This window comes from Boeremia exigua (genome assembly GCF_020726555.1).
Source record: "Boeremia exigua strain MPI-SDFR-AT-0100 chromosome Unknown C7974scaffold_10, whole genome shotgun sequence".
Classification (NCBI taxonomy): domain Eukaryota; kingdom Fungi; phylum Ascomycota; class Dothideomycetes; order Pleosporales; family Didymellaceae; genus Boeremia; species Boeremia exigua.
In genome coordinates, this window is record NW_025763527.1 from 751,835 (window position 1) to 776,362 (window position 24,528).

The 24,528-nt window shown below is 53.6% G+C and overlaps 11 protein-coding genes across 11 annotated transcripts; 5 read left to right on the top strand and 6 right to left on the bottom strand.

Moving 5' to 3' along the window:
* Nucleotides 1-1,440: 1,440 nt before the first annotated feature.
* Nucleotides 1,441-2,380, top strand: C7974DRAFT_317679 (endoglucanase 1 precursor; the record flags this gene model as incomplete). Its single annotated transcript, XM_046138611.1, has 3 exons — nt 1,441-1,905; nt 1,952-2,133; nt 2,182-2,380. The coding sequence occupies 3 exons, from the start codon at nt 1,441-1,443 to the stop codon at nt 2,378-2,380; spliced, it is 846 nt and encodes a 281-aa protein (XP_045993982.1).
* A 1,518-nt stretch (nt 2,381-3,898) lies between these two features.
* C7974DRAFT_35258 (uncharacterized protein) lies at nt 3,899-5,620 on the bottom strand. The gene is made up of 4 exons (XM_046139515.1): nt 5,356-5,620; nt 5,246-5,308; nt 5,116-5,198; nt 3,899-5,070 (listed from the first exon to the last, which is right to left on the bottom strand). The coding sequence occupies exons 1-4, from the start codon at nt 5,477-5,479 to the stop codon at nt 3,922-3,924; spliced, it is 1,419 nt and encodes a 472-aa protein (XP_045993983.1). The 5' UTR covers nt 5,480-5,620; the 3' UTR covers nt 3,899-3,921.
* A 2,121-nt stretch (nt 5,621-7,741) lies between these two features.
* C7974DRAFT_416053 (chaperonin 10-like protein) lies at nt 7,742-8,882 on the top strand (the record flags this gene model as incomplete). The annotated part of the gene is made up of 2 exons (XM_046143953.1): nt 7,742-7,816; nt 7,866-8,882. 2 exons carry the CDS (start codon nt 7,742-7,744, stop codon nt 8,880-8,882), a joined length of 1,092 nt encoding a protein of 363 aa, XP_045993984.1.
* Nucleotides 8,883-9,029: 147 nt separating this feature from the next.
* Nucleotides 9,030-9,894, top strand: C7974DRAFT_35246 (uncharacterized protein). Its single transcript, XM_046139508.1, has one exon. It carries the CDS (start codon nt 9,227-9,229, stop codon nt 9,707-9,709), a length of 483 nt encoding a protein of 160 aa, XP_045993985.1. The 5' UTR covers nt 9,030-9,226; the 3' UTR covers nt 9,710-9,894.
* A 1-nt stretch (nt 9,895) lies between these two features.
* On the top strand, nt 9,896-12,215 carry C7974DRAFT_35247 (heterokaryon incompatibility protein-domain-containing protein). Its single transcript, XM_046139509.1, has 2 exons — nt 9,896-11,920; nt 11,971-12,215. Exons 1-2 carry the CDS (start codon nt 9,994-9,996, stop codon nt 12,015-12,017), a joined length of 1,974 nt encoding a protein of 657 aa, XP_045993986.1. The 5' UTR covers nt 9,896-9,993; the 3' UTR covers nt 12,018-12,215.
* A 197-nt stretch (nt 12,216-12,412) lies between these two features.
* On the bottom strand, nt 12,413-15,182 carry C7974DRAFT_378871 (uncharacterized protein; the record flags this gene model as incomplete). The annotated part of the gene is made up of 5 exons (XM_046140428.1): nt 12,413-13,685; nt 13,733-14,036; nt 14,139-14,165; nt 14,224-14,267; nt 14,359-15,182. The coding sequence occupies 5 exons, from the start codon at nt 15,180-15,182 to the stop codon at nt 12,413-12,415; spliced, it is 2,472 nt and encodes an 823-aa protein (XP_045993987.1).
* Nucleotides 15,183-15,530: 348 nt separating this feature from the next.
* C7974DRAFT_416056 (putative 40S ribosomal protein S10-B) lies at nt 15,531-16,304 on the top strand (the record flags this gene model as incomplete). The annotated part of the gene is made up of 4 exons (XM_046143954.1): nt 15,531-15,568; nt 15,705-15,718; nt 15,820-15,903; nt 15,952-16,304. 4 exons carry the CDS (start codon nt 15,531-15,533, stop codon nt 16,302-16,304), a joined length of 489 nt encoding a protein of 162 aa, XP_045993988.1.
* C7974DRAFT_35363 (uncharacterized protein) lies at nt 16,263-18,612 on the bottom strand. Its single transcript, XM_046139540.1, has one exon. The coding sequence runs from the start codon at nt 18,341-18,343 to the stop codon at nt 16,562-16,564; it is 1,782 nt and encodes a 593-aa protein (XP_045993989.1). The 5' UTR covers nt 18,344-18,612; the 3' UTR covers nt 16,263-16,561.
* C7974DRAFT_400669 (glucosamine 6-phosphate N-acetyltransferase-like protein) lies at nt 18,588-19,678 on the bottom strand. Its single transcript, XM_046142528.1, has 2 exons — nt 19,236-19,678; nt 18,588-19,155 (listed from the first exon to the last, which is right to left on the bottom strand). Exons 1-2 carry the CDS (start codon nt 19,419-19,421, stop codon nt 18,811-18,813), a joined length of 531 nt encoding a protein of 176 aa, XP_045993990.1. The 5' UTR covers nt 19,422-19,678; the 3' UTR covers nt 18,588-18,810.
* Nucleotides 19,679-20,979: 1,301 nt separating this feature from the next.
* Nucleotides 20,980-21,606, bottom strand: C7974DRAFT_35369 (ribosomal protein L37ae). Its single transcript, XM_046139541.1, has 4 exons — nt 21,524-21,606; nt 21,389-21,468; nt 21,204-21,328; nt 20,980-21,106 (listed from the first exon to the last, which is right to left on the bottom strand). The coding sequence occupies exons 1-4, from the start codon at nt 21,531-21,533 to the stop codon at nt 21,049-21,051; spliced, it is 273 nt and encodes a 90-aa protein (XP_045993991.1). The 5' UTR covers nt 21,534-21,606; the 3' UTR covers nt 20,980-21,048.
* Nucleotides 21,607-21,893: 287 nt separating this feature from the next.
* Nucleotides 21,894-24,511, bottom strand: C7974DRAFT_400677 (ribonuclease-like protein P complex subunit Pop1). Its single transcript, XM_046142529.1, has one exon. The coding sequence runs from the start codon at nt 24,456-24,458 to the stop codon at nt 21,951-21,953; it is 2,508 nt and encodes an 835-aa protein (XP_045993992.1). The 5' UTR covers nt 24,459-24,511; the 3' UTR covers nt 21,894-21,950.
* Nucleotides 24,512-24,528: the final 17 nt, after the last annotated feature.

Below are 24,528 nucleotides of genomic sequence, written 5' to 3' on the forward strand. Positions count from 1 at the left end.
TCCAGGCAGGAAGGAGCTGAGCGACGAAGTCTAGGACTCTGACAGCGCCTGCTTCAGCTGCCCTGCCACTTCCGATCGCTGACTGTTGGTATGACAACACTTCCTCGCTCACTCCGGCACCAATATCGTCCTTCAGTTTTGGTCTGCGCCTCGGGTATGTGCTCTCGGCGATTGAGCTGCTTTCACTAACGAGGCTTTCAGCCCTGAAATCTGGACGTCACTCGTTACTTCATTGGGAGTTCTGCAATCCATCAACGCTCTCGGCAGCGCCGTACCTCTCCGTCAGTCGGTGCAGTAGATCTTTGGACGCAAGTGAAGACGATCGCCATCACGAGTGCGTAGCGTTGGAATCATTGTCTCGAAAACCGAAAGCCGCACTCATCGCACAGGAAAAGGAACAAAGGGTGTACACTTGTCAGACCCAGATTCAGCTTTCTATCTCTGATCGCCTCGCTGATTGGGCCACGTACATGCACCAATTTCCTCTTTGTTGTCTTTCTTCGCGCCGCGAACAGGTGTCAAGAGTGAGTGGACCAGCTCCATGTGCCCATTGCGACCATCTCACAGCGTCTCGAGAGCACACGGTCGATGTGTCAAGAGAATCTCTGAGGATAACCCTTGTTCACTATTCCACGTCACGGCATCCTCAAAATCTTGTCTCATGCTCATGCAATCGTGTAGATTGTTCATATGCAACTGGATCTACTTTGAGGGCGTCCAGTTTGAGCGAACATGTACGATTCGCCCAGGACCCAGGGCCTTGCAGGCGGGATACCCGCCAGCCACAGCGCCACGTGCTTATCGACCACCAGTATCCAGCTACCGGCGCCCTTGCAGACTCATGTGCGACTACGCGATGCCAATGAGGATGCGGCGTGGTTCGCTTATGCACCCAAGATAATGGCTTTGTGGCACTTCAGACCAACTCCATTCAAAACGAACGGCGCGACAGCACAATAACAATGAGACCAGTTGAAAAGTCATTCCAAGGATCCGCCGGGAACAGCGACACTCAACGGAAATGGAGGCCACGGCCCGATTGCGGGGATCGAAACACCGTCGCGAAAGTGTGGGGAAGGCGTTCACAGTAAATTGCAAGGGGGCATTGACCCGACTGGGTTCGCGTTCCGATGCTTGCCACATTGGAGCCACCCAAAATGTTGCTGACCCGTACCAAGCATCGGCTTTGATATCCATTGCCTCACAGCCCAAGCCGATCCCTGCGTACAACGGCTTAGGCGCAGGATATGCCAGCGCCTGTAGACCATGCTCGCCGTCTAGGCCACGACCGCACCACCAGCAAGATTTCTCTTTACGGACGTCCGAACATAGCAAGCCCCTCCCCCTATCGTTCAAATACATTTTCGTGGCCCGCAACTGCCCCTGTTATCAAACTATGCCTCCCGGCTTTTGCTTCACAATTACTTCTTCCATCACGAAATGACGCCTCCATTTCAGCAACATATCTTCCTCGCCTTGGAACTCTTTGCAGTCCTAGTGAATAGTGCAAACCTCAACTACAGCGGCGAAGCAGTCACGACACGGTATTGGGACTGTTGCAAGCCGTCTTGCGGATGGAAAGGCAAAGCATCTGTGAACACCCCAGTGGGATCATGCGCAGCTGACGAACAGCCCATTGGGCTTGATGCTGGTACCGGTTGCAACGGAGGGACGGCATTCGCTTGCTCTCAACAACAACCTTGGGCCGTCAACGAAACATTCTCGTACGGGTTTGCCGGCGTCTTCCTCACCAAGGACATGGTAGGCGGCGCAACAGAAGATGCATGGTGCTGCGCATGCTACCAACTGGACTTCACCAGTGAGCCCTTGATAGGGAAGAGCATGATTGTTCAGGCGTCAAACACTGCCTATGACATCAACACGGCGAATCGGTTCAGTTTAGCGGTATGACTATTTTTGTTCTCACGAGAGCAGAGGCTGATTATCCAAGGTCCCTGGCGGGAATACCACTTCGAACGATGGCTGTGCCACGCAGTATGGCGTATCTCAATCCGTCTTCGGCCAAGACCGTGAAGGTGTTGCCACGAACGACGATTGTCAAAATCTACCAGAATCGCTACGATCCGCTTGTCAGTGGCGTTTCGACTGGCTGCAAGACGCCTCGTTCCCCAGGTAAGCAGGGGATTTTGCTCAGACAGCCTTGTATCTGACGTCTCACAGCGCCAACTTCAAACGGGTCCCCTGCCCAAGCGAGATTACAGCAAGGACAGGCTGTGTCCGCAGCGATGACGAAACTCTTGCTGGCCAGATCTCCGGCAACGTAACAGCAGCAGCTGGAACCTCGTCGGCACATATGACGCTGGCAGCCCTTGGTTCGACCATTGCTGCTGCCGGCTTGGCAGTCTTGCTCTCAATATGAGCTCGTCGATCATGCACCCCAGTCCTTCGGACCGCGTCCGATCAACCACGTTTATTACCCCTGTTTTTCCGCACGGCAATCAGGCTTCGACTGTCACCTGTTTACATGCATGTGCTGTTCGCCAATCACTATCGCCGTCACACCTACCATTGGTATTGACGATTTTACTGGACTGCCCGCCAGATGAAGGCAATAAAAATTCACCTAGGAGTTATTGGATGACTATTGTCTTGAGACTCGGAGGTACGACACGGTGCAAATCGGCGCGCAACACTTTCGGTGTTCCGTATATACCTTGTAATCAATGATAGCCTACAAGTCTTGGTACCTTCACTTACTCGTAATCCGACAAACGTGAAGACAGAACCATTACTCGGTTAGACTCTGCATGACATAGTTCAGACAACGAGCCAAGCACAGTCAAGAAGGTGCTAGCCACCTGGCATACTTTATCCATATCAACCGCGGGGCGAAATAGATTGCAACCCTACGCGACGCCAAACTTAATATACGCTGGGGCAAGTCTTTCCGACACGGCCGTCTCCACCTGCGTGTTGCACGACGACGCATCTCTCCAGCGCGTCTCCACCCCGCAGCAATCACCTCGTCTCATGCCTTCCAGCGCGCCGGCGGGGTGCTCAGCTCCGGGCGCGTCTCGGGCCTGTATCGGTGCGCGGCGTGATGCAAGCAGCCACGCGACATTGCAGGATGGAGCTGCGTGCTTGGTAGGGGGGGTGCGAGTGCGCATGCGTGCGTCACACCTCGTGCCTTCTCGGCGCTACCTACCTGTGTGATGGGATGTCGACACGCGTGCGCCATTGTGCAGACGGTGTCGGCGTCGGTGTCGGTGCTGTGCGCCCGCCGCAATGGGAAAGCCCTGGCTGAGGCTGAGGCTGATTGACTGTCCGCAGTCTGCGAGCCGTTCTTGGCCGCGGCGGGACTCAGCTGCCCATGGCCAACAGCGGAATGCAAGGGGCGCCCTGGCCGGCGTGGGCGAGCAGCGACAACAGCAGTTTGCAGGTGCGTTTTCTGGGCTCGGGGGAAGGGAAGCGCAGCGCTGCAGTCTGGATCGCGGGGACTGGTCTGGCCGCAGCTCTCGAGTTGCGGCGTGGTTACGGCGTGCGTATTGTACGTACGGTGCCTATACCACTGCGCGTGCTATATCCCCGCCGGCTGGATCGGGCGGGCTTGCGCGCCCACGTGAGTGACGTGCTGGGGCCCCGGGGTGCTGCTGCACCGCGTGCCCGGCGACGTGGGCGGCCTTCGGCCCTCAGGGCCGGGTGACGGGCGAGAAGCGCGTGTGGCGAGGCGACCGCTTCGCAGCAGGAGGGTACCAATTGGGGGGTCGAGGAGACAGGAACGGGGTCCGGGGTGGTAATGAGCGTGAAGCTCGCAGCGAGGGCAGTGGGGCGTGGATTGTTGGGCCTGCGCGCACGCAGAGGGTGGGTGTGAAACAGTGTATAAGAACGTCTTTGGCTCTGACCGTGACGGATTGATGGGTATCAAGTGCAAGTGCTACTGCAACAACAACAAAAAAACGACTACACGCGCGACGGCGGCGAGTACGCCCATACCGCTTCTCCGAAATCGAATTCCCCGCCGTCCAACGCGCTGCGCATGCGCACCTGCTCCAGCGGCTGGATCTCGCCCAGCGGCTCCATGGCGCCGAAGGGCTCGCTCGGGCGCAGTGTCGGACTGCTCCTCTTCGCCTGCAACAACGCGGTATCCCAGTTGGCCGACTCGCGGCTCAGTGAGCCGACGAGCGTGGCAGAGCCAACGGACGTCACTGTATCGCGGGCATCTCCTTTCTCGAGCTCATCAGCGCTGTCGTAGCGGTCGACCGAGCGGGTGAAGTAAGTGCTCAGCTTGCGGCTCCTGTGGATTGGTTGTTCGAGGTTGGTAAAGGTGCCGGACAGTGCGCGCTCAGGGCGCTGTTTGGACTGCTCTGGCGTTGCCAGGCTGGACGAAATGTCGTCGATGCAGGGCAGTAGCTTGCGCATCACATGGCTGCTGTACACTCTGCGGTGCGCTTTCGCGGAGAGGTCTGAACGCTTGCGTGTCGGCGTTGGTCGCTCTTTGCGGTCCTGGATCACGAGTTTCCCGTTCTTGAAATTGAACACCCACCGCGTGACCAGGCCGCGCAGGATGGGTATGTTGGCGACGATGATGGCGACGTTGTTTTCGATGTGGTTGATGCAGTAGTCTATTGGATATGTCCAGTCGGGGACATAGAGCGTGTAGAGGCGGTCGCGATAAGAAAGGTAAATTTTGGCGGCGCCGATGCCTGTCACTGCTAGACTGCAGGCGAAAACAGTCAGAACGACAAGGCGAGACCGCAGCCGCGCGCTCATCATTCTCCTGACGATGATGAACGGAATTGGTAGAATGAGAAGGTCGGTGAGAAGGTTGGCGCAGGTAACCCAGATCAGCATCTCGCCCATTCGATGTCGGCCCATGCAGTGGAGGCCTCCAAATGTTCGTGGCTTCCAGGTGTTGCCAGTCTGTGGTGGACATGTGAAGATGTACAGGAACCATGGTATTAGTGAGCTCCCAACAGTGAAGACCAAGATGGCGTATAGCACTTTTTTCAGCCATGTGATGATGGATCCGGCGCGGAGAAGCAGCAGGATGATGGATGCTTTAACAAGTGGTAGGATTGGGATGTTGAGAAGATTGAATGCCATCACAACCTGACGGGTCAGCGGGCTTTATGTGCCAGACAGTGATGAACATACCGCGTAGTACTCGTCGTAGTCTGGCTCAATCTTGTTTGGATCTACATCCCAGATGTGAATTCCAACATGCCACATCTTAACATCTGAAAACTTTTAGTCACTGACTGTGCTTGGCTAGTTCATTACTAACGTCTGTGTGAGGGACCGATGAGCGCAATTGATAGCACTGACGCTACTATGATGAGCCAGTCATCTGCATCTGCTGTCAGTCTTGATCCAGCGAAGAGATACAGTACACACCCCAGCTTAACCTCAAGTTCAGCTTCCGCCGTGTATAGATTCTCAGCGCTACGAAAACAGCTGCCAGTATAGGTGTACTGTAGATCACCCCCAAGCAGGTGAGCTGGAGTGGATATGTGGGCATCTTGACGACGTGGAGGTGAGCAGCAGCAGATTCGCCATCCCCACCGCGTGGCCACGAGGGTGAGCGCTCTGATATAAAAGTGGCAGCCACTTAAGCTTGGCCCATACCCTGGACGTGGCGCGATAGTCTTCCAGGTAAGGCTCTCCCCGCAGTCATTCATTTCCAGCGTCCGACCCGAATATAGTGAAACGAGCATCCTATTCGTTGCGGAAGATGATCGCCCGTCAGTCACCTACACGTGAACGCTACGATAGTACCACTCTCTACCGACTTTTGTTATGAAATGGACCTGGATTCTGGACCAATGCAATTGGTGCCGGATATTGTCGCTGACTTTGGGTCACTCGAGGCGTTGCCACGCAATAAGCAAGCGCTTGGCCTACTGCATGCGTGTTTGAAAGGGCGCCCCTGCGTAACGTTGCACTTGATGAGAAGATCTTTCTCAAGCTAAAGTGCCATGCTGTTGTGCAAAGGCGTCAACATCTGCTGTCACTGTGCACTGTTTCGGGATTTAGGTATCTGACCACGCTCATCCCAGTTCAGGAAGCCGATCCCTGCGCCGTGACCGATTAGGCGCCGCTTAAAGATTTAATTTGTGCTTCGACAGACTAAAAGGTCGGTTCGTCAGCGCAATGAGTATTAATGAACCCTGAAGCCAAGTTAATAAGCGTAGCCACTGCCTATTGTTGACGTGGGCCGGTTCTGCAACCATGACTCTCGCGACAAAACGCCGCGGGCCGTAACGGTTGTACTCAAGCTTTGTGTGGAGATTTCAGGAATCCATCCTCGCCCAACAAATGCTGTGACTGCACCTCATGTTTCGAAAGTGCCGGCGTTAGGTCTTCCACACGTGCCGTTGCCGCTGCCGTTGTCGCGGAAATATCCGCATGTGAATGTTTCAAAGCGTAGTACGACCGCTGTATATAACAAGCCCGCTTTCCGCAATGCCTTGTATGCAGGATCGTGACGCGCGACGGTCTAAGGTCTCCGTGGAGAGTGCGCGGAATCGACAACCGAAAAGCAGTCTGACATGGATATAACATGACGTCAATTGTCATGGCCTGATATACAAACACGTCAAGGATGGATGACACGATGTGGTTGATGGAACAGTCCTGCCCCACGCGACGGAACTAGTGCGAGAGTACCTGGATGAGCCCGGGAGGGTACACCATAATGTCGGGGCGGCAACACAGCCATCTGAGCATTGTGATCCTCCCTCCAACTCGTCACGAATGTACTGGCTGCCTCTTTGACGTTGACGACCGATGCACGCCTTGTGGGGGTGTCATGTCGCAATCCGGACAGGCTGTTATATGCTCCCGGCGCTCCCAAGCCATCAGTTGTAACGCTCTGATCTTTGTATCCTGGAATCTTCAGACATCTTCGTAAACCTAGTCCAAAACACACGTTCACAATGAACGCACATCTCTAATAAAGAGTGGGCGAACCCACCACGCAAGAGTTGGACTGTCCGATCGGTCTGGAAGCAACACGAAAAGCGAAGTCGCTGTCTTCAATATCCTTTCACCGGCGTTTGACATACAGCGTGTGGAACACTGGTCTAATGACTGTTCAGCCAGACTCGCAGGCTTTCGGAAACTTACTGCTACCGATTGGAAAAAGAGCAGTTGACCCAAAGCGAAGTCACCACGGTGTTCTAAAGAGTTTCGGACGAGAGACAACAGTCGGCCTGTCGGCAGCCCCATTCTACAATGGGTCTGGCTCAAGCGACTTGGAGCGGCGAGAAAGCCGATCGGCACGACAACTGCTGCCCCTCCATGCGTGGGGGAGGCTCAAGCTGTACGTGGGGCAAAGTCGAACGTCAACGATGACGGCATCACAATTTGAGATTTAGGATGAATCTCCAACGGCGAAGAAATCGCCTTTGCAGCAGCTACTGAGGTGTCACACATGAGTCTAGGCGCAAGATTTTGCAACCAAAATCGTCGATGTTAGATGCCTAAGACATTGGTTGACGCGCTGGTGACGATACAAAAAGGTAGCCGATAGCAACGGCCCCAGCAGAAGGCCTCGTCGCCCGTAGAACCGCCCAATCAGGCAAATATGCAGGGAGCTATGACGGCTGGGACGACCTAACGTCGGTATTTCACCTGACATCACTGGCGGAAACCAATGGACCGATAATGTGGAGTGTAAGAGGGCAGCGCTTCAAATACGCCCAGCTGCCCCTCTGCGGTTTCCCCTCACGGTCAGCAATACCTGCACTTCATCTACACTTTTTCCTCCTCATCCACCACAATGCCTTACCCAGAGACCACCGACGCTTTCGCCGTCAATGACATCAAGAACTGGAGCACCTTCAAGCGCCAGGAGGTATGTCGCGCTATCCCAAGGCTCATTGCAGTCGCTAACAAAACCGTAGCTTCCTCTCAAAAAGTTCGAGGAGTACGACGTCGACATCGCCGTTGATGCTTGCGGTGTCTGCGCTTCAGATGTCCACACTATCACAGGCGGATGGGGCGAGGACATCCCTCTGCCCCTTTGCGTAGGACACGAGGTTATTGGCCGCGTTGTCAAGGTCGGATCCAAGGTCACCAAGCACAAGGTTGGCGACCGTGTCGGGTCTGGTGCTCAGGTCGGCGCCGATCTTACTTGCGACAACTGCAAGGCCGATCAGGAGAACTACTGCCCCAACCAAGTTGACGCCTACGGTGCTAAGCACCCCGACGGCACTGTTGCGCAGGGCGGTTACTCTTCGCACGTTCGTGTCCACGAGTACTTCGTCTTCCAGATTCCCGAGAAGCTTGAGACACATATTGCCGCACCCATGTTGTGCGCCGGTATCACCACATTTTCTCCCCTGAAGAGATTAGGTGCTGGTCCAGGCAAGAAGGTCGGCATCATTGGGCTTGGTGGCCTTGGCCACTTCGGTGTCCTTTGGGCCGTTGCCATGGGCGCTGAGGTTACTGTCATCTCCCACTCCCCCAGCAAGAAGGAGGATGCATTGAAGATGGGAGCTAAGGACTTCATCGTCACCAAGGAGAAGGGCTGGGCAGAGAACTACAAATTCAAGTTCGACTTTGTCATCAACACCGCTGATGCCACCGACAAGTTCGACCTGTCTGAGTACTTCTCTATCCTCAAGGTTAACGGCACCTTCCACATGGTCGGCTTCCCCGACAACCCGCTCCCCGCCTTCCCTGCGCAGACCTTCGCTCCCAACGGCTGCTACATGGGCGCATCGCACATTGGAAACAGGCCCGAGATGGAGGAGATGCTGCAGCTTGCAGCGAAGCAGGACATCAAGGGCTGGATTGAGACAATTGACCTCAGTGAGGCCGGTTGCAAGGAGGCCGTTGAGCGTGTCTACAAGAACGACAACGTCCGCTACAGGTTTACCCTGACCAACTTCGACAAAGTTTTCGGTCAGCGCGCTTGAAGCGTGGCTTATTAGCGATGATACCGTTCTGGATTCAATTATTACATAGATACCAAAATAATGCGAATATGAACTCGACTTTACCACCATGCAGGCCCATGAACACATCTTCTACCCTCTCATCCTGGCACGCTGCGAAGTAGTGCAATAGGCTAGGCTTGGATTGTATAAATGACTTATACGTTCAACCTTTGAAGATTCATCAAACATACCAGCCGTGGTGTTCACCAAATCACTAACATTCTACCAGTTCGATCTGGTTAGGCTACAGCGATCTAGCCGAGCGCCAGCCTTGTAACTCTCGCTACCACCATTCTACGATAACACTATACATCACTCTGAAGATGTCACAAGAGTCAAAGGCAGTCACCTATAAGCCTCCGACTCGCCCAATCATCACCAAACCTTCCGTCATTCTTTATGGCAGCATCGAGCCCAATCCTGCTGCCGACTGGCAAACCAGCCTCGCAGCCTCGCTCTCCGACCTACCCGTAGAGATCCTCAACCCGCGCTGCGATGCTTGGGACAGCACGTGGATCGAAGACATATCTGATCTACGCTTCAAAGAACAGGTCGAATGGGAAATGGACCATGCGAAGGTGGCTGATGTTATCGCATTCTACTTCAAGCCGGGCACGTTGACGCCCATCACCCTGCTGGAGTTAGGCATGTATGCGGGAACGGGCAAGGCGGTAGTTTGTTGTCCAGATGGATTCTACAAGAGGGGAAATGTGCAGCTTGTTTGTCAAAGGTATGGGATTGAGTTGCTGGGGAGCCTGGAGGAGCTGCAGAACAGTGTAAAAGCGCGGCTCCAAGCAAAGCTCTAGGCGTGAGGGCTTTTCCCATGATATCATATCCTTCTCCCTCTGACTGATCGAAATGCATCTTGCGTTTTTCCTCGAATTGAACATAGCAAGGCTGAAGCTTACGGGCTGGACTTGGATTGTGGCTGTGGATTGGCAGGAGTGGTTTAGCGCTGTAATACCCCACCCTGATACTCCTCCCAGCCTTCCTATGTTCACTTCACTGTGATATCTTGCTCTCTGTCACAATTAAGATCGCATTTTCACGTTGGTTTAATGTTTGTATACAGCAGCTTAGGCTCACAAATATGGGAGAACAAAGCACCTCAAACAAGAGAACGATAGGCAGCTGGGAAGAGCTCATAGAGGAGCTCACGAGGCCGGAGCGATATCCAAGATTTCCCGGACTCACATCAACAGGGGAATGGAAGCCTTGGAGTGCTGAGCCCCCACTCGAGCAATCGGCAACTTCAAGTGTCGAGCAGCCAACAATTGTACCCTCGCTCTTTCGTCGCTTAGTCTCGAGTAAACGAGAGTCTTACCGACCGCTGCGGTTCATGCCAATACCCGAGGGTCATATACGGCTACTGGATGTTCGAAATGCCAAATTACTGGACAACGTTCTGGTCGGTTTCAAGCTCATCACGGTCCCTTTATCCAAAGCACCACAATATGAAGCCATATCATACTGCTGGGGCAGCACTGATCTGTGCACTGGGATATTTGTTTCCACTCCTTACCATGGACAGCAAGTATATCGGGTTACTGAGAACCTGGCTACTTGTCTGCACAGTCTACTGGTCTGCCATCAGCCAGAAAAGGACAGACCGGGATACATCTGGGTGGACCAAATCTGCATCAACCAGATGGATGTGACCGAGCGCAATTCACAAGTCAAGCAAATGTCTGAGGTCTACAAGACTGCTGCACGAGTAATCGTTTGGCTTGGACAGAAGTCAGGTTTCAATCTCCACGACGCTGATCTTATTCTGGACCCAGATTTGTACATGGATTGGCACGGCAGAACTATACTGGACCAGACTCCAGAATGGGCAATATTTGGTCGTCCATGGTTCAGTCGTATATGGGTATTCCAAGAAGCAGTGTTCGCCAAAAGCGTCTCTTTTCTCCTCGGCACAGAACTCTCGTCTTGGAAATCTTTCATCCAAATGGCAGACACGATTCTTGATTTCATCAAAGACAATTTGAATCGGCTTTCAAGTGAATCATACGACTTTACTCAAGTCTTGGGCGTGCAAATGATGGATCTGATTGAGCAGACTGCACTGAAGGAAGCTACAAACGAGAATTCCGAACTGGCGGATCTCCTAGAATGCTTGGATGAGCACAAATGTCAAGATCCGAGAGACAAGGTATTCAGCTTAATCGGGTTTGCAGGCGACATCCTCCCAGATGACTTTGTAGACTACGGAAAGCCGATTGCCACAATGGTCCAGGAATGCACAAGGTACCAGATTGATGGTTCCGGGAAATTGGTGTCTATAACCTACACTAATCGATACAATCTAGAGCGAAGTCCGAGTTGGGTGCCGCTCTGGCATGAGAAGCTCAGGTGTGGAATGATTCTGGCGAACAAACCATGCGCTTCGCTTCACCGTAATTGGAAACCAACCTTGCCAGTGATCGAGGATCAACTTGTCGTCTCGGGCAAAGTCGTGGACTCCATCGCTGTCGATATACACACGTTCAAGGAAACCATGGACGAATTCTTCCATGAAACGCGATTTGCCTCTGTTCTCCAGCGCCCCTTCCATGAGGCATGGAACGAAACGAAGGCTTTACATGAGAGAAAACTTCAACAAAACTCAGGGGGAACCACCGTCCCGAACCCCGTGCAAGCGGCTCCTTCTTCGCAAGAGTTTGGTGCCGAGCCGACTCAAGAATTTTTCACAGATTTCTTCCGTGTGGTATTCTTCAATCATGCCGAGAGAGAAACCGACTTCGAACGTCTCATCAAAACGCCTACACACGAGCAATCCTTTGCAAGGCTACAAGACCTCTTGGATTGGGGCGTTCATTCAAGCAGTGCGCTTGTCGTGCTGGAGAGTGGCAAACTCGGGTTTGTGAAAAACGGAGACATAGGACTACAAGTGGGTGACTGCGTCGCTATTCTACACGGTCTCGATGTGCCCTGTATACTACGAAAGGCAGAGGATGGTAAAGGCTGGCTGTTTGTCACAGAAATCTACGTCCATGACATGATGCACGGAGAAGGTAAGCGCATATACTTAGATGGTTCCTAAACTCTGCTGACTCCAAGCAAGGCGTTGACTGGGAAGAAGACGAGGCAGATACATTCACTCTCGTGTGATTACAACAGCCCCTCATGCGACTTTAAAGAACCGTCGATGGAATATCTCGTTTGAAGTGAGGCCATAGGAGCCTCTGACTGTGACCTCATTAAGGCATCTCTCACCCTTCTATGTAGCCTATGTCCAACGAAGCCGTGTATCAGAGGGAATATCACTCGCTTCCGGAGAAGAACTGCCCGATGCCACACGGATGGCCTATGGTACAGATAGAAGGACATCTGACCCCCGATCGGTCTGATCCATGAGGCAACATTGGCACTATCCATCAAGTGCTTTCCAGCTGTTGCTGAAAAGTCAGGTGCTGGATTCCACGCCCCTCGGCAAGACCCAGTTAGCATAGTGCCAGATCGATAATGAGCATATGGTCACCCTCGCTATTGAGCAGCATTCCCACTTAGATCGTGTAAGGCTCCTGTTTCCATGTAACCCTTCTCTCATCTCTCATCCGGTCGAAACGCACCACACTCTGCAGCAATACCTCCGCGCCGAGGGCGCAATCCACCTCTTCACAGAACTCTCTTGGGTTGTGAGACACACCCTCCCTACACGGTACAAAGATCATGCTTGTTGGGCACCGCTTGCTCGTATACACACTATCGTGCCCTGCGCCAGACGTCATATCCAGAACCAGATTCCGGCTGTTGGGCCCGAGGACAGAGAATGCAGATTGACGTACGGCATGGATGCAGTCCGAGTGGAAGGTTGTGGCGGGCGAGTCAAAGTCCTCGGTAATGCTGACGGAGAGGGGCAGGCCAGGAGTGCAGCCCTCGTTCAGGCCATCGATGTTCTCGCCGGCTGCGATGCGAGGAAAGTCGCGCTCGACAAGCTTCTTCATCTCCGCAACTGTCTCGTCTTTCTTGGCCCGGATGTCTAGACTGAACGTCACGTCGCCAGGAACGGTGTTGGTGGAGCCAGGCTTGAGATTGAGAATACCCGTTGAAGCCAGGGCGCCATTGGCTGTGGCCAATTTGTGGGAGTGCAGGATCATCTTTGACGCTGTGAGTAGCGCATCGGCGCGGGACTTGAGGTCTGTGGTGCCAGTGTGGGTGTCGCGGCCCTTGACCTTGACGGTGAGCCACTTGTAGGCTTGCACACCGGCTACGACACCAATCTTCTTATTAGCCATCTCCAGAAGAGGGCCCTGCTCGATGTGAAGCTCGAAGTGCGCAGCCATCGGCATTGCTTCGTGACTCGCCGGTGTAGTTCCCAAGTAGCCAATCCGCTCAAGCTCGGATTTCTGAGTTGCGGTCCCTGGATGTACTTCACGGAGACTATGTGCCTTTTCGAGAGGTATAGATCCAGCCCAAACGCCAGACGATGCCATCGACATCGGAAATCGCGCGCCTTCTTCATTCGTCCAGTTCACGACACCAACTGGATATTCAGTCTCAACCCAGTTGTCGGCCAGGACTTTCAGCATCTCAACTCCAGCAGTAACACCAAGAATGCCGTCATACCGACCACCCGTCGGTTGGGTGTCCAAGTGGCTACCAACATACGTTGGCGGCTTGTCATTCTTCAGTCCTGGTCGAACGGCGAAGATATTGCCCATCTCATCAACCGTAGTTTTGCAGCCCAGAGCCTGCGTCGTCTCTACAAACCAATCTCTTGCTTGCTTGTCTGTATCCGAGAGTGCAAGGCGAGACATTCCAGTCTCTGTAGCAGCCCTGCATACATCAATACTATACAATTATGAAGCTTGGAGACAACTAACTCGCCCCATCTTTCGCCAGTACCCCATTGACAGGTGTGATGGATATCCTGCATTAATCGCTCTCGATTTACTTTCAAATCCTTGAAATGCTCCTCTGTCATCTCTTTGGTGCGGATTTGCCATCTTGGCGTGGTGGAGAAGGCAGCTCTCGAGATAGTGCTGCCTCGCAACGCGGGGTATCGTCTGCTGGCGATTCGAAGCGCGGGGTACCTCAATGTCGACAAAGCCATTGCGGGAATCTCGACAAGTGTGAGGAAAGAGGCATGGCTACCTTTTAGCAAGGGACTCGGCAACACGACGGGTGCTAAGCATGGAGTCGTATGACATGCGCCTAGGGCGCAGGATGCATGTTCCGATAAGAATGCGGGTGGAGCTGCATATGATAGGTTATCCGTCGGCGACTTACCCGCGACCCTTTCCATCGGGTTCAATACTATCAGCGAAGAGCACACAACTCGCATGTGGTGTTGTAAGATCTCATACAGATTTACCAATATTCATTGTCTGTTGTGCTTGCCGAAAGCTATTGTACAAGCTGGGTATCGAAACATTTCGCTGAAAAGAACGCCATAACCATATGATGCTGTGACATGATGAAACCCCCACACCAATGGCTCATTGCTCACGCTGCCTTTCCTTTTCCTTTGCCCTCAAATTCCGGTTGCTTCACATCCTCCTCTGACACGTCCTCTTCCTCGTCACTGTCGCTCATAAACTCGTCGTCCTCATCGTCCCAGCCAAACAGAGCACGTTGTTGAGCAGGCTTCGACGAAGAAGCAGCTGGCTGAGCTGGCTCCTCGTCTTCTTCGTCCTCGGAGCTCACCGTTTGCGCCAACAGCATCTTCTCAATAGCTTCCTTTGTCTTGTTTTCTGCTTCCTCTTTATCCTCAAGCCATTTGCCGTCCAGGCGCGCCTTTCCGCCAGCGTTCTGCAGCTCTTCCTGCTTCCGTTCTGTGCTAGCCACGATGTCCTCCCACCTCTTCCTGCGCTCGTCCTTCTCCCGCTGTTCCATCTCTGGCTTGATCACGAGGTACTCAGCGAGAGTTTTCGCCTCGGCAACGGTGCGCAGTCGGCGTCCATCCAGGTTCCGGGACGATGCGTTCGCATCGACCTGGTTCTTCTTCTTGCGCGAGGACATGCGACCACCCTGGGCGCGCAGGATGGAACCAAAACCGCCCTTTCCACCACATAGAGGTACGGTCAGGCGCAGCGAAAGGAATGTGTCTGATGGCGAAGAGAGCAGTGTCGAGACAGGCTCCTCAGCGTGACGGACTGCTCGGCGCGAGTTGGTCGTTAGGATGTAAGAGGAGTTTTGGATCCATGGAGCGCGCTCGTATAGTGTGTCGTATAGAGAAATAAGAGAGGCACCCTTTGGTGTTGTGAAGGCAATGTTCTGGCCCTTGATGCTGTCGACGATCACCGTCACTGGGGACTGGGTGATATCCTCCATTTTGCTTCTGAGAACTCGGAATCGATTATAGGAGAGTGTAAAAGTGGGGCTCCGGGACAGGTAAACGACTGAGGGGGTTCGGGTACGCTGGGTGAGGTTGGTGAGGTTGTCGAGGAGGCAGCGGCGAACTTTGACGATCTCCGCGTACCAGGACTACGGTCACGTGAAGACCTGAAAGTGGGACATGTGAACCATGCAAGCTAGTTTCACACTAATACTATTATAGACGTAAGCGAGGCCCGCCCACTGGGCAGTTTTCCCATTTCCATCTCCCACACGACCGTTGCTCTCCATCGCCAACCACTCAACTAATCTACAGCATCCCCGAGACTCCTCGCAACAGTCAAGATGCTTATCCCCAAGGCCGATCGCAAGCTCATTCACGAGTTAGTCTTCCTCACCATCGTCAATGCGACGCCGCGCTCGAGCTCTGAAGTTTCGCACGAATTCACGACTTGATCATGAGCAGCACTTGGCCCCCTTACATTCAGTCGGAGAATCTCTGCTAACAAATTATCTCAGGTACCTCTTCCGAGGTTAGTATTCTACCCACGCGCGAGCCATGGCTATGGCACACTCGTATATATTTTCGCAGTTTTACTGCATATAAGGATAGGCTGACACACGGTCACCACAGAGGGCGTTCTCGTTGCTAAGAAGGACTTCAACCTTCCCAAGCACGGCGACATTGACACCAAGAACCTTTTCGTCATCAAGGCTTGTCAGTATACCCTGTCACGTATGCGTGATTTGGTCTAATGCAACGCAGGCCAGTCTTTGACCTCCCGCGGTTACGTCAAGACCCGCTTCTCGTGGCAGTACTACTACTACACCCTCACCCCCGAGGGTCTCGACTACCTCCGCGAGTGGCTCCACCTGCCCGCTGAGATCGTCCCCCAGACCCACATCAAGCAGCAGCGCTCTGCTCCTCCCCGGGGTATGCTCGGCGGTGACGGCGAGCGCCGTGGCGGCCGTGGCGGTCCCCGCCCCGACCGTGGTGACCGCGAGGGTGGCTACCGCCGTCGTGACGCTGGCGAGAAGGCTGAGGGCGCTGCCCCTGGCGAGTTCAAGCCTGAGTTCCGTGGTGGCTTCGGGCGGGGCCGTGGTGCCCCTGCTTCTTAAGCAATTGACCTTTGCTTAAGGATTACCGACTAGATACAGGATCATCTTCTGCTGCATTACAAAAAGGGACAGGACCTGGTGGCATACGGCGAAATGAAAGGATGATACCACGAATGTATTCCTCGTACGAGACGCGGCTTCGCACTCGACGACCACTTTCACAATGATACCCAATTCGATCAGTGAGCTCTGTCCGGTCTGTGACGTGTGGTTTCAGCTTGTCTCTTGATAGTGTACATGGCAGCAAGCCATGTCGTCTAGTGCCCACCCTTCCCAGGCTTCATCAATCCACTCCCTCTTGCAACCCATTGCACCCTTACCTGCTCAATACCGACCTGCCCACCCATCTCTTTCTCAACAACTTCTCTCGCGTACTGCAGTCTTTCCTCTAAGCCCCTGCTGTCGTCTTCCTTTTCAAATTTCCTCCCCACCACCGCAATATTCCTCGTGCTCGGAATCCTGAGGTGCTCCTTCTCGACCACAAACCCCATGTTCTCTGTCAACGCGCTCGTCCATGAGCACAGGCTTGCATACGCACTCGGTTGCGCGTTCTTGTTCCCCTTGGGTTGCCCATCATCCGGAACATACTTCTTGACCGCTGGTGCGCGGAACCGGGTGCCTCCAAAGTCGTGACTGCAGCATGGAATCGCGATGAAAGGCGACGAGGAGAGGGAAGCGAGGAGTGGTGTCCACGGCGTAAGTTCATCGGCGTGATTCGAGACGATGAACGTCCCTGCTGGGAAGACGCCATTGTGACTCGGCGGGCCCAGCTCGTTTGGCTCATCATTGAGCGATGCTCCAGTCGTCAAAACCTCGGGGATGAGTAGCATCTCTTTCAACTTTCCCTGCAACGCCTCTGGAAATGTATCCCACGTCTTCCGTCTTCTGGCATCAAACCCCCATCCTCGCCACCCCTCTTCGTTCAGAATGTACACCAAGAGTCCGTTGCCGCAACCAATATCGACAAACCCAGGGAAGGCCTTTTGCGCGCTGGCTCTTCTCTCCTCGCCCTCGCCCTCTCCATACATACTCACCCAAAGCTCCATAAGAAACGCGCTAATGCCCAGGTCCTCAAAGACGTGTTTACCAGGCGGTGTCTGCTCGACCCATCCCTCGATCAGCGCTTTCGCGTACTTGCCCTTCAAATACGCATATGTGTCTTGGAACGGCTTTTGCGGGATGATTTGATCATGGTGCACGCGCTTCTTGTATCCTGCCTGGCGGCCGCGCGAGTGCTTGTGGATGATCTCGAGCAGCTTCAGAGCGGTGCGCGAGAGTCTGTTGTCCAGTGGGTGTGACGGGAAGAGGTCGAAGTAGATGGAGAGGTGGCCTGACGAAGAGAGGAGGGCAGAAGGGGCGGGGAAATAGGTGTAGAGGATTGCAAGGCGCTGGACGATAGGGTGGTAGTATGGAATTTCCTCGGGCTGAGAAGCGTGCGGGATGTAGACTACGAGGTAACGCTCTGAATCCACGGTTTCTGTTTTCCCATCTACACAAACTGTAGTGGGTGCGGTCGAGGTGAAGAGGTGGCAGGTCTGCAACATTGCATTGTCTACCTTTGGGTTCCGGGGTATCATCTTTCGGACTACCGTCCAAGTCAGGTCGTAGCCATCTATACCGCCTTCAACGAGACGTGGACGGCATTCGGCGCGCAAATGCTTGACGATGTCTGCCAACTCCAGGGATGTTGTGGCTTGTGGATTGTATGAAGCATCATTGAAGCTAGCGTATGAAAGCTCTGCACGAGCAAGGTGCGAAGCGGTCAAATTGGGATTCTCAAGGAGATTGCGGCTGACGTCCAGGAAGTGCTGCGGTGTGAAGTTGGCAGGGGCAGACTGTACGATAGACCAAATCTCAGGCGGCAGACCAGAAGACACAGTCGGTGCTGATGCTAGATCGTAGGGGGCGAACTTTTCTGGTGTGAGCTGTGATTCAGACCCCTTCTTGTTTGACGTCTTCTGTTTCTGTGTCGTGGTCTTTGACTCTTCTCCCTTCAGAGTCAAGTTGGACATGGCTTCTTGAGCCCCAGTCTCAGCCATGTTCGACCCGCCTACCAAATCTATCTCTTTCAAGTGTGAGTCACGAGCTCCTGTCGATTGTCGCGGCTGGGAATTGCTAGCCGTGGCGCTGTGAACTTCTTCTAAGAATGTAGCTCATGTATTGCTGTATTTGGAGGACTTTTCGGGCGTTTTTGGTGTTGATCGAGTCGTGGTTGGTGATGCGTGAGGAAGTTGACTAGCTTCTCGCTTGCAGATGCTCGAGAGAGCAGTCGCGGTGCCTGGCATCATATTCATGCAATCACATTAAAAAGTTCCGAGATGTGGATTTGTGTAGAGAACAAGTATTTCAAGTTAGCCAGCCGATCCTGGCTGTGTTCGAGAGCAACGTATGTACCTTATACGTGCATGTTCATGTTCATCTGTCTAGTGTCTAGTGATCTTCTGAAGCTACGTCTATCCCTCGAGCTATGTAACGCCCCGGAATGCTCCACTGAACAATCCAACATCTACCGTCCATAGTAATGTGCCATCTCCAGTCCAGCCCTCTTGAACCCGCACTTGACATAGAACCCTTCGTTCGCCTCACTACAATCCAGAATGGTCTTGTAGCATCCAACCTTCTCGGCCACAAAGTCCAGCGCCTGGATAATCCTGAGTCCGAGCTTCTTGCCCTGCTGGTCCGTGGCGACAGCGATATCCTCAATGTGCCCAACAAGCCCAAGCTGGTGGATGAACTTGCGCTCGACAACCAATGCGCCAGTGCCAACGATGTGTGAGGAGGCGTCAAGAACGGCGATCATGAAGTACGAGTCGTTTCGGGAAGAAATCCAGTTGTAGCGCTCGTTCCACGCCTGTCAGTTGTGCGCATTAGCTTTGTCACTCCCGAGGTCGAGGCCTAGAAGGAAGACCGGTAAACGGAGAACGTTCGTACCTCTTCAGAAACATCACCGACTGTGGTCAGCACCCGCAGTACATCCAGAAAGCCATTGTGGTAGTCCTGGCGTTGGAGGGGTCGGCAGGTGTAGCCCTCTGGCAGCGCTTTGAGGACTTCGGGGGAGATGAGTTCAGAGCTGAACAGTGGCGCTGTCGCGTCGGTGACGGGTGTTTGGAGGGCCATTGTGAGTTGCTGGAGTCTGGCTGCGGCTGCCAGTGTGTTTTGAGCGAAAGAAGTACTTTCGAACTTGCGATTGGAGTGTGAATGTCAACAGAGGCGTTTGAGGGGTGTGCGTTATCGATAAGATCGTAGCGGTAGAAGCGGTGAGGCGGTGAGATGCTGAGGTACGAACAGAACGAGAGTCGACAGTTGAAGAAGTGAAGAAAGGGGCTTCTTCATTCAAATATCTCCTCCTACACGGCTAAGACCTACGACTACAGACAGCTGAGAGTTGAGCTGCACATCCCAGTCAGGAACCAATCCGTGACCTAAAAATAGCCCACCAAAAATCGCTCCTAACGTCATCTGCTCAGCCTTAGGATTTTGCGGCCACCGTGTGGTGATCGCCGTAATGTCACTCTTGCTCCATCGTGGAAACATCCTTTGAAGAGCATTTGAATGCAGATGCTTCGCGAACGCTTGTGTTGGACCTCTGAGGGTTGAACCAAATGAGACATCACGAAATGCTCCGAAATCGTCTTCGTAGTTTGTCAACGGTTTGTTAACGGGCAAGCCCCATTCTACTCTTGTGAATAGCACAATTCGTTTGGTTGAGATCGCTAAGACAGTTGAAGGAGTGATGTCATTCTTGCGCAGCTCAGTGAACGTCATGACACGTTAAGGGAGAGCATCTCTGACAGCAATGGCAGCTCAAGCGCCATTGCAATCGCACCTGTACGCGCTCAGCCCTATCGACAGAACGATTGACGAGGATTCTAGAGTGAACAGTACTGGAAGAGGCATAAGTGTTGTTGTTTATTGGGTCCTTCAGGCGCGTAAGTGGAAAACATCATATAGATGTCGTAATTGAACTCGCAGATGAATATAAGGAGCGAGAGCTGGACATAACCGAGCGACGTGATGCGAAGGGTGACGCGTAACTGAATTACCTGGACAACATGCGTATATCGGAAAATTGGCGGCGAAGGTAAGAGCAACAGGTTGAAAAGAGCAGCAGAAGAAAACCAAGCGGCACTCTGGTAGCTGATTACACAGGTAGACACTGACAAAATCGAAGGGCGGCATCATCTAGTATGGGCGGTCACGAGGGTATGTCCAGGGGTCTGTGTAGGTAGCAACTTGAAGGAGCAACAAGTCAACAGAGAATGATCGTTATGTCGTGTGCGTGTAGTCTGAATGGGCAAGTGCCGAAATGTTATGGGGATTGTTGATTCTGGGTGATGCGGGCTAACATATCGCCGGAGTGTGCAGGTACTTTTGTTGATTCGATGTTGGATAGGACGGAGGTCGTCCACTCAATGGAAACATGATCATCTCGTTCGCTGGCGACTCTCTCAGCATGCGTACGTAGGATGAATCGGTGCGGGCAGTTTCGTAAGGGTGGGTCATAGTGCGACAACCTGCCACAGTGAATGGGTGTGTAATTCGTTATCACACTGCAGTGGGAGGGAGCCAATTGTTTGTTCATGATCGTGCCATTTCTTTGTGTGAAATCCTGTTGACTCCATGATCGTTACAGGACAGGTATCCGAAAGCTCCCGCAAGCCAATTCAGTCGTATGATGGCTGCTTATGCAGAGAAACACGCTCAACGAACTCCCCCATCCCAGCGCCTGTTGATCCCTTAAACCTCAGCAATCTCGCGGAGACGACGGATGGTCGACCTTGTGGCAGCGGCGGCGGGGGGTACTGGAGTTTTTATTAGCATGGATTGTCCATTTGATGTTGCGCATTCCAATCTTCGTGCCGAGGAATCGAACGTGCGGTACGGTGCGGGGAGTCTTACGCGACGGTGTAAGCACCACCGGCGGTGGTCTTGCGGCAGGAGCGGCAGTTCCAGATACCGACGGCCTGACGCTTGACAGCGTTCTTGCCGCAGAACTGGCACACGTAGCGGGCGTGCTGTGTGACCTGGAGAGAGCGTCAACATATCGTCCTTCAGGCGCGGCGGAGTCCTAGGTGTATACGCACTTCCATCTTCTTGACCTGCTTACGGAGCGAGGCACCGTAACGGGTTCCGTACTTTCCGGTGATGCCGACCTTCTTAGTGCCTACATCGCAATCAATATTCTGTTCCTCATTTTCGAGCAGTATGGGCAGTCGTACGCTTGGTCATTTTGGCGGTGTTGTGTGGTTGAACGTTGGTTGACAAAGTTCTGTGATCCCTCGGTCTCAATTTCGATCGTGTGGGCAGGCTTAGCGGGATTCTTGGCGGCGCTTTCCCAAGTTGGGCGTATCTTCCAGGCGGATCAACCAACACCGACCTAAGCGAGCACTGGGGTGCATCATCGACATCCAGTTTGATGTGTGAGCGAGGTGCATATCAAATAACATGGCTAGGTTGTCCTGATCTGTGCCACGCCTATGCACAGTAATGATAGACCGAAGCTGGTAAATCACGTTCAAAGCAACTGCACTTGCGACTTCCTCCGCGTTCAGTACTACGTTAGGGCAGGCATTGAGGAGGTCAGAATGCTTTGTACTTGTGATTCGTGCATTTCACGTATATTTGCATTGCATCTTATGAGCTGCTCTAAACAACCTCCCACCTGGCAAGTCTACCTATGGTTCGGCCAGGCTCTCGCACAATGCATACGCGGTCTTTCCCTTGTACGCCTTCACCTCGAAGAACCCGGTGCAGAGCGAGGTTTGCGACAGCAGTAGGCATACCTTCAGCCAAGTTGTAGTTGCCTGTTGTGACGAAGCCAATCAGGTCTGTCTCATCTGGTACCAGGGGGTACTCCTCATCTGCGGGTGTAGGAATATCGTTCTTCGGCAGTGGTGGCTGCAAAAGCCTGCTGGCAAGCTCTCTTCGCTGCAGATGCTGAGGTACGTCATCGCCACTGCGGGTCTGCTGCCTTCTTGGTACCCCGTTCGACTTGAGGGTCGACCCTGACGCCAAGGACAACCATTTGCTGCGTAGCTCAGGGTTATTTGTGGGCAAGCGGTAGACTCGAGAGCAATCGACAGGATACCCTCTTCCTGCTACTGTGATCTTGACAGTGAAGACATAGGGTACTTCGCTTTCGGTAGCAGATCCCTCCAGAAGTCTGTGTGCTTGAGTAGAAGAGAGCTGGCGGAATGGCGTCGTTGGCGTTGTTGACTTCCCAGATTCATCCTCTGAGGCCGCAGGCTCTGCTTGTGTATCTGTCTGTAGTCGCGCCCACTCGCAGGCCCACGGATTGCCGCTTTCGCCCCTTCTCCCATTGCCAAGATCAATAGTAGACCACTCAATCCTCTTGCCCTTCGGTCGCTTTGTCCACTCGTGTTTTCGCACTTCTTGCTGTTTCGACTCCCAGGAGACGCCAGCGTCAGTACCCGGGCAGTCATATGGGAAGCTGGGCACTGAACGTTCGAATGTGACCTGCCGTCTCTCCTTCAAGCCACCAAAGCGAGGGTTGCCTCCTGTCGATACCGGGTAGCGCATGATGCCACGCCATACAGGCATAACGCACTTCCACGGAAGTAGAACCGTCCAAGATTTGCTCCCTCGAGAAACGAAAGTGAGCATTGGAATCTGAGGATCTGTTGACCTGGGTTCTGGGTATCCACCTAATGTGTTCGCGCTCTGTCGTTTGTTGATGGACTTCTGCGAAGGTAGTGTTCTCTGGCCAGTAAGACGAGCCGTGCGACTAAAGATGCTTGACGAGGTCTGGGTGCTGTCAATAGGCCAAGTTGCGAGTGTCTCGATCAAGACAGAAGAATCTTGGCCCAAGGACGATGGTGTAGGAGGGTCTCGAAGCCGAGGATCCGAAATGTCAAAGGAGAACAAAGCGCCAGCCGGCAGTACACCAGGATCAGTGACGGAAGCAAGTGAAGACCAAAGTGCACCGGGCGCATCAGGCGCTACGTCACAAGGAGCTGGGTGTAGTATAGAGCACAGCGTCTCCGCCGCTGCCGGGCCCATGATCTCAATGGAACCAATTTCGAATCGGAGGTCCTCGACCATCACCACTGGCTTCTGCACCTTCGAGATGCGAACAATCTCATTCCAGCACTGCAAGAACGCGCTTGGGTGCACTCGCAGGAAGGCCTTTCGTCTCTTGCTGTCTACCTCAGGCGCGCACCAGATGACAGCCACATGCGCCATTCGCTTCAAAGGCTTCGCTTCTCTCTCATGAAGCCAGCCTTCCCACACTCGTGTGCCTTGCTTCCACTTCTTTGCCCTACCTCGACCTTGCCCTGGATCTTCAGTCTCTTCAGCGCCAAAATGGAGTCCTCTCAGCAGCCCCATAATGCTGTCTTCCACACCCTCGAGCCCAATCGTCGACATGTAGCTCATATCCCAGGCAACAGCCCCACGCTGGGCTGCTGCACGATGCGTCAGGCGATATGCTTTCACGACTGGCGCAAGTGGAATCGCAAATCGCCAAAGCGGGTCTTTTGGATCGGTCATGCGTGCACGCTTCGTATGCCATATGTGCGTTGGTAGCCATGTCTTGTCTCGTTGACGCCTGCGGAAGCGTGAAGGGGGCGTGATAGGCGTAGCTAGGGATGGGAACTTAGGCCTGAACTTCGGTGCAGTTCTGCTGGAAGTTGCTCTCGTGTCCAGCTCTTTCTTGGTGTGCTCGGTGCGCTCCTTCTCTGTTGTCTTCTGCTCCCGCTGCTTCCACACTTGCTTGCTCTTCTCAATCCCCTCCTTCCTGAGATGCTTCTTCTTGCCCTTGCCTATTCCACTGCCGCTCGTGCCCCGCGTTATTGGCGTGTTGTCCTCTCTGGCCTCCTGCCGCGCACGTCTCCTCAGCCGTTTGGGCACGCGGTTTGGATTGTGGCTTGCAGTTCTTCTGCGCAGCTCTCGGGGCACATCTTGGAACGCTCTTCTCGATAGGCCCTTCTTGGCCGCCCTCATAGCCCCCTCAAGGGACTTGATTTCATTTTCGTGCGACTTGAGAAAGTTCTTGACGTTGACCTCGCCATTGGGGTACGCGTTTCTCGTCGACACTGCGGGGATGATGCGCGCGGACATCTGGGGCAAACGAATTCGTTTTGACTGCGGCGCACTGTCTGACGTTTGCTTCCTCTTTTTTGAAGCGTCGGCCATGGTTCTTCGATCAGTGTGGAGCAGTGAGGAATGCGACGCTGCGACAGCCAACGGTTCCACGCAAACCGGG

Coding starts and splice junctions, on each gene's coding strand:
- C7974DRAFT_400669 (XM_046142528.1), bottom strand. CDS start 19,421: ATGGCCCTCCAAACACCCGTCACCGACGCGACAGCGCCACTGTTCAGC. Junction 19,156..19,235: donor TCGGTGATGTTTCTGAAGAG/GTACGAACGTTC, acceptor CACAACTGACAG/GCGTGGAACGAGCGCTACAA.
- C7974DRAFT_35363 (XM_046139540.1), bottom strand. CDS start 18,343: ATGGCTGAGACTGGGGCTCAAGAAGCCATGTCCAACTTGACTCTGAAG.
- C7974DRAFT_35369 (XM_046139541.1), bottom strand. Junction 21,329..21,388: donor AGCAGGTCAAGAAGATGGAA/GTGCGTATACAC, acceptor CGCTCTCTCCAG/GTCACACAGCACGCCCGCTA. Junction 21,107..21,203: donor GGTGGTGCTTACACCGTCGC/GTAAGACTCCCC, acceptor TAAAAACTCCAG/TACCCCCCGCCGCCGCTGCC.
- C7974DRAFT_35247 (XM_046139509.1), top strand. CDS start 9,994: ATGGGAGAACAAAGCACCTCAAACAAGAGAACGATAGGCAGCTGGGAA. Junction 11,921..11,970: donor TGACATGATGCACGGAGAAG/GTAAGCGCATAT, acceptor ACTCCAAGCAAG/GCGTTGACTGGGAAGAAGAC.
- C7974DRAFT_400677 (XM_046142529.1), bottom strand. CDS start 24,458: ATGGCCGACGCTTCAAAAAAGAGGAAGCAAACGTCAGACAGTGCGCCG.
- C7974DRAFT_35258 (XM_046139515.1), bottom strand. CDS start 5,479: ATGCCCACATATCCACTCCAGCTCACCTGCTTGGGGGTGATCTACAGT. Junction 5,199..5,245: donor CATCGGTCCCTCACACAGAC/GTTAGTAATGAA, acceptor AAAAGTTTTCAG/ATGTTAAGATGTGGCATGTT. Junction 5,071..5,115: donor ACTACGACGAGTACTACGCG/GTATGTTCATCA, acceptor CTGACCCGTCAG/GTTGTGATGGCATTCAATCT.
- C7974DRAFT_35246 (XM_046139508.1), top strand. CDS start 9,227: ATGTCACAAGAGTCAAAGGCAGTCACCTATAAGCCTCCGACTCGCCCA.